At 39.1% G+C, this 6,816-nt stretch overlaps 1 protein-coding gene across 4 annotated transcripts in view; it reads left to right on the plus strand.

The window, feature by feature from the left end:
* Positions 1–6,816, plus strand: part of LOC110399328 (ligand-dependent corepressor) — a 57,964-nt gene that overhangs the window by 24,404 nt on the left and 26,744 nt on the right. For all 4 annotated transcript variants that reach the window (XM_021397823.1, XM_021397829.1, XM_021397824.1 and 1 more), the window contains 2 exons: positions 2,424–2,711; positions 5,488–5,581. In XM_021397823.1, coding sequence (XP_021253498.1) covers positions 2,474–2,711; positions 5,488–5,581 — 332 coding nt within the window. In that variant the 5' untranslated portion in view covers positions 2,424–2,473. The remainder of the gene's footprint in view (positions 1–2,423; positions 2,712–5,487; positions 5,582–6,816) is intronic.

The following is a 6,816-nucleotide window of genomic DNA, read 5'->3' on the forward strand; positions in this document are numbered from 1 at the left end:
AATGGTAGTATTTAGTTCTCCATTACCTTTACGTTGAGATGTGATAGGACTTTCTTTTTATAGTTTAATGAAATTATACCTTGTTTTTGGTTAATGTTTCCCTTTTGAGATTTTAGTATAGGTAAAATACACAAAGGCTATTGAGGATTTAAAGCTCAGTTATACTACCTTAGATAACTTACAGTAGGTAAATGTTGGCTGTATTTATCATCTCTGAGAATCTCTATACCTTAAGTTAAAATTTCTTTCAAATAAATGAGACACTTGAAATCAACATTTGGTTGATTTCCAGTGATGCTGCAGAAGCACCAGCAAATATTTTGCACTCACTTTTGAACAGTTTTAATCCTTAGTGTTTAAAAAGCGGGCTTTGTATTAAGCAAGAAGCCTTTAATGTGCTAGGTAACTACCCTTCTGCTTGCAAGTTAGAGTCCTGAATTAGTAAGTTTGTCTTGAGCAGCTCTGAGTACTTACTTTTTGCTGCTTTGAATTAGAAAGGTTAGAAAGATGCTTGCCTGTGGGCATATCCAGGATTTCCTCCATGAATTTGGAAGCAATTTAGCTGCAAGCTTTATTGACTTGTACACATGAATGTATGTGCACAGGAAAGGCATGATTCTTCAGTAAATGCAATCTGTATAGATCTCAGCATTCATATCAGCCCAACGTGTATACACTCCAAGCACATGTCAAATAGCTGGCATCAGTGTGATCAGGCTGTCAAGTTGTGCTCTTCTGGGCTTCCTTAGAGCTTCTCACATGTCCTTCAGCAGGTTATAATAGAGAGCTTAGAAAATGGAAGAAATGTCACACTTGCTGGAAAAAGTTTCCACACTTGTTCCCTGTTACAGCCCGTGTCCTTGTGGATCCTTTGGAGAGAAAGAGATAACATAAATGTACCTAAATAAGTTTGACTCATCTCTTGGTGGCTTCTTAAAACTTTGGTGTGTCACGTGCTTAGCAGCAATAAAGCAAATGTCTCATAGGCTTCACAATAAAATGATTAAATATTTACATAAACATCCCAGAAATTTACAGCTACTGTTCCACTATAAGATTACACGTGGTGACTGTATAAGACCTTAAGTTTGAAAACCTGTACTTAACAGGAAGGAGTTTCAGCTCAGTAAGTACTTAAATCTCAGTGTGGTTTTCCATCAAGAAACAAAGTAGCTGTTTCCCACTGCTCTTGGGTTTATGGGCAGCTCCACCCTCAATCCTTCATGTCAGTCATCCTTTACAGATACTCTATGGCTGGTTGTTGGATTGATGCATATTTGTCAAAAATGGTGGTAAAAGGCAAATTAACACGGAAACGTCCCACAGATGGCTTTGCTGATGTTTCTGATAGATTGATCTTGATAGATTGCCTTTCAACCTAGGCAATTAAAAAAAAAAAAGCACTCTTCTATTGTTCCTTTTTGAGTGTGAATTTTAGATTTATTTGGTCTTCCAGTGCACAGTTTTCTCTCCCAAAATAGAAAATCAAATCTTCTAAACTTTTTTTAAACAAACAAACAATGACAACCACAAAAGAACCAGCACCCTGATTTGTCCAAAGAAAACAAGTAGTGCTTAAGAGGAAGTGGCAGGACTTAGCACCTGTGATGCAGGATCTATGGTTTTGCTTTGACATCATGAATTGCTACTGGTCTAAAATATTTTGCATTATTATCTTTTGCATTTTTGCATGATTTGCATTATTATCTTTTTGTTGCCCGTATACCTAAATACCTTTGTATTTTACACTGTTTTATAGGAGAGAAAAAGAAAAAAAGGGATTTCTAACTGTTCCATTTCATGTTCATACCAATAGATTTAGCAGCTCTTCCAGAAATAGAATTACTTTTCATTTGACACCTCTTGGTTTTTGGGGGAGTTCTTTGGGTAGTATCTCATGCTGCACTGTAGCACAGTAGTAGATAAAATGAGGTGGAAGACGCACTTGAACTTCATTCACATCATTTTGAAGAATCAAAAATATAGGGCTTTGTTTCCCAGTAATTTTGTAGGGGACTGCTGCAACTCTGCTCTCCCCCTCCCCCCTTTCTGTAGCTGCAGGTAAGTTACTCAATTCTCCCACTGAATAGTCTATTCAATTTTTCATAATGAACTTTATTACTTGATGCTTTTCTTCGTGGTTCCGTCTTTCCATTTCCACACCTCTTAAAGGTCTGGTTGGATATACTTGAAAACAAATGATGAGATTGCATATTGTTCCTGAGAAACTGTTACTTTGTGAAGTTTGTACCAGAATTACCTATGATTCTTGTTCAGATATTCTGAGAGTAAAGTATTTATTCTATAGAAACACTTTCATCTTTGGCTTGCTTTTTGTTTTCTTTTTAAAATAAAACAGCTTTTATATTAAGTCATTGTTTACTTAAAGTGCTTCCTTAAAAAAAAATCTCTAATGTTTCCAGACAGTCCTAGGGTCTCTGACCCCAATATTCCCCTAGTGGCCCGTGAGATCATGCAGCGAATGATCCGACAGTTTGCTGCTGAATATACCTCAAAAAATAGCTCTACTCAGGACTCCAGCCAGCCCAATAGCACAAAGAACCAAAGCCTGCTGAAAGCATCTCTGGTCGCCTCCTCTCCCACGGCTGCAACTGCTCAGAACCCTGTGCTCAGCAAACTTCTCATGGCTGACCAAGACTCACCTCTGGACCTTACTGTCAGAAAGTCTCAGTCAGAACCTAGTGAACAAGGTAGGACTCTTACCAGTGTCTCGCGTCCTGTGGCAATCCACTCCTTGCATTCTTGTTAAAACAAAACAATTACAAGTTTGCGCTTCTGCATAAAATGTGAAGTGGAAAAGCGGTAGATGTCATCATGGTAAAATACTCCCTTGCTACATGTGGCTGGGAGAGAAGATAATTCTTGAAAGAAGGTAGGCTCATAGACATGAATGATTTTTCTGAAGAAGGGCAAAGGGGATGGACGTGCTCTGACCTCTGGGGACAATTGTGCTGCTGGGAGCTGCAAGAAATAGCCTGCTAAGTGGGCTGTATGCTTGCTGATAAGGTGCTGTGGTCATGAAAACTGTACTGTCTCCTTCCTGAAGATCAGTGCAGAATCTGACTGAGAGACTGATTGGATTTGTTTTCTTTATGGTCATAATGTGAAAGTAGTCAAATTTGGTGTGAAATTGCTTTGTGACGGCTGGCTCATACATTTGGAAAAAGTCTTTTTTTTTCCACCTTAAAAATAGACTTGTTCAGCAAAGCACAGATTGAGTGACTTGTAACAGTGTTGCAGAGCTTGTTTTAAGGTGAAAACCTTGCTTTCCATCAAAAAAACGTTTTTAACAAGCAAATTGCGATTTTAGTTAAGTGAAAGATTTTTTTTCTGAAAATCTGGATTAGAGGCTATCGTGACTGTATTTTACTGTAAGGATTGGAATTAGCCTCGTTTCCCTTCTTTAGAAATGTGTTTAAAAGTGTCCAGAATCATTCCACGAAATACAACGTAGACTGTCCATCCTCAAGCTGTCCAGTGCCTTTAAAACAAATAAATGCCAACAACAAAATAAACCAACAAAACCTTTTAGCTCACTGGTACATAGTTGTAAAGATTCCTTTATCCTGTCTGTATATATACAGATATCTTCTATCTGTCAGAAGGTTAATTTTCCTGGCCAACCATGTTCAGATTGGACATCTGGACACTTCTTACACTTACTGCGAGTTGTCGCCACATGTCAGTTACAAAATTGCAGTGAAAGGTTATATGGTATTTTTTCTAAGAGAGGACCCATACATTTAGCTGATAGGCATTTATTTCTAGCTAATGTTATTGAAAAGCAAATGTAATTCACTCATGTCTTTTTTTGCATATGTGTTTATAAATGTTAAACTGTTCTGACATGGAAGCTTTTCCCTGAAAGGGAGGAGAGAATTGGTTCTGCTTCTGTGTTGTTGTTGTTTTTTTTTAATTAGAGGGTTGTATGATTAAGAAGAAAGCATATACGCGGACTGCTCTTTAGTGGTGAAAAAGCTTGGAGATGATTTATAATGTTTGTTACTTGTTATTGAATTAGAACACGTGTATATCAACTTCTAAAGTGATCTGTTTGCTGATGTAGCTATTTTTCCCAATTTACGTAATTGGGAAGGGCTTTGCCCAACTTTCTAAGGAGAGATTTAAGAGGCTGTCACGGAGACTGCTGGGGGAGCTTTCTGGTGTATTTCCATCCTAGAGGACCGATAGGGAGCAGTCAGTTTGTGAGCTCAGGGCATGGGGCTGCTCCTGCTTGCCCTCAAGAACCCTTCTGATGGAGGAGTGGGGATGAGCCCTTGCCTGCACTCTGCTGTTGGTGTGTCCCCTTGAGGACACTGCTGCTCCGTCCCCTCGCTGCGTCCTGTGCCTGGGTGCCGCTGCGCTCAGAGGGAACGCTGAGCTCTCTTCTTGCTTAGGTTTGGGTAGCGAGGTGTTCCCAAATGCAGTGGGTGGAACAGCTTTCTGTAAGTAGCTCTATTTCACTGCTTCTCTTGTGGTTTTTTTTTCCTCCATATGTCAAATGAGAACTTGAAGCAGTCTGAAAGCCATCTTAGATTGTTCTTGTGTTTGGAGGTACTTAAGTTAGTGAGCAAGCAGCTCTGAAACATCTCTCATTTGCTTTGCCAGCAGCTTTCATTTATCTTTGCCTCGTAAATTCCTTGTTTCAGAGTTTCCAGGAATTTCAGATGGCTGTGCTGCTTCTAAGGCAATGTTCCCCTTATTAAAATGACCAGAATTTCAAGTTGTTTCAGTGCGATGGGAACGAATCTTTTTTAGCATGAAGTCCCTTTGCTGTTGCCTGAAAATTCAGAGTTTACATAAGGGCTCACAGAGGAGCGCGGGCGAGCACAAGAAAGAAAGTGCCATTAGTGTGTGTCCAGGGGAGAATGGCAGAAGCAGCCTGGTAGGAAAAACAGTTAGGTGGGAGAGGAGAGGGAATAAAGTGACACGGTAAAGGGGAAAAGCAGCAGCTCTGCTATCAGGGACCCAGCAGGGACATAGAAAAAGGGATGGAGCTAGTTGCCAGGGGAGGAGTCCGGTGTTGTGCGTGTGCTCATTTGAAAGTGAGCTTCCCATATTAAATTCTAACATTAATCCAAATCTATGGAGGAAAATTAAAATATGTATATACACAACACTGATTTAGAGCCTCCAACATGTATGTAATTTGTAATGTCTTATTTTGGGATGGCAGAGGGTCAGTTATGCCTTAGACTGTGCTGCATCCTGAACTATGGTTTGTAGGCAATCATTTGTTTTCTGGCTCTTGTAACAGATGCCAAATTTTGTTGTGACTTGTGAGGACTACGCTGGTCACTTGTAAGCCAAATTATGACCAAGTCCAAGCCTCAACCCACTGAAAAGATAATAATAATAAAAAAATGTTAGTGGAAAATATGGTTGCCCAAAGGAGTGGCTTTGTCAAGGGTCAATGTGGCTGATTCTGTTTCTTCAAACTCTGAGTTGGTTCTATCATCTCCACAGACGGCGTGCTTGATTTGTCCACTAAGAAGAGTCCTTGTGCCGGCAGCACCTCTCTGAGTCATTCTCCAGGATGCTCCAGTACTCCAGGAAATGGGTAAGAGAAAGCAACTTGCAATGACATTTTACAACTGTGTTTTTAACTAAAAACGTATGTTTACCACTTGTCAAAACTAACTTATTTTGGTGTTAACCCTCTGGAGTAAAGTCTTTCAAAGTACCTTTTGGTAAATACCTTCATCCCACCTGCCGAATAAGAGTTGTTACAAACTGAGACAGGTTTACCTGTGGTGAAGAACTCTACTATCTGTTATTTTGGCCAGTTTAGTACTTAGCCAAAAGTCTTTACACAACCTGCTTCTTGGATTCAGTGGAGATGTAAGTTCAGTTAAATGTCTGAAGAGGTGTTTTTTTTTTTTTTTTTAATGCTTTGCAGCATAACTTAGATTTCGTTTCATTTAGGTGGAAGTTAACTAACAAGCTTATTCTACTGATAGCAATAATTTGGATGATGAACCAGACTGATTTGATTCAAATCACTGCATGTTCTTTGTTTCTATTTCCTACCACAAACCACAATCTTAAAAAAAAAAAAAAAAATATATATATAATAATAAATAGAGAAGTCGGGTGGCAGGGAAGCCTCATAGTTGAGAATACTCCACGTATGGGTTTTTTGGATTTGCGATTGCACTGAATTATTTTTTTCTAAGGAAATATAAAATGCACTACTCCTGCCTTAGATCAAGGTGTGAAAGAATGCTATCAAGTAGTTACTTCTAGGTTTTGTGTTTCTAATGGTCACTTTTACATACGTTCAGAAACCCTTTATTGTAGTTAGGTTTGAGTTAATTGTACTGGAGAGGTGGTTGGGAGCAAGAGGGAGTTTAGGTGTCGATAGGAGAATTTTGTTTGGAAGTTACTGTGAACTACTAGTTTCATTAGTGAAGTACAGAAACAGAATGTGATTCAAACTACTATTTAATTGCTGGATTTAGACTAACAACAGCATTTGAATAACCTGAATTTTTAAACTAACAACCCACTGCCAGCACCAACCTCATGTACTACTAACAACTGGTTATACCTGCTGCATTTCTTTGGGGAAAAGTACTGCGATCTGAGATTTTCTCCTTTCAAGGTTACATTTCCTGTTTAATGTTTCTAGTAGTCAAATACTTCAGGCCTTGTTCAACAGTTAGTCTTAATACTTTTGCACAGTTCTTTAGCATAACCCTTCCTCACCTTTTCTGAGTTGAACCATCTCCAGCTTTGTTTTCTTACAAAGACTCCATTTAGAATCCGTCAGGGCAGCAAATTCCCCCCCCCCCC

The sequence above is a fragment of the Numida meleagris genome, chromosome 5 (assembly GCF_002078875.1).
Source record: "Numida meleagris isolate 19003 breed g44 Domestic line chromosome 5, NumMel1.0, whole genome shotgun sequence".
NCBI lineage: Eukaryota > Metazoa > Chordata > Aves > Galliformes > Numididae > Numida > Numida meleagris.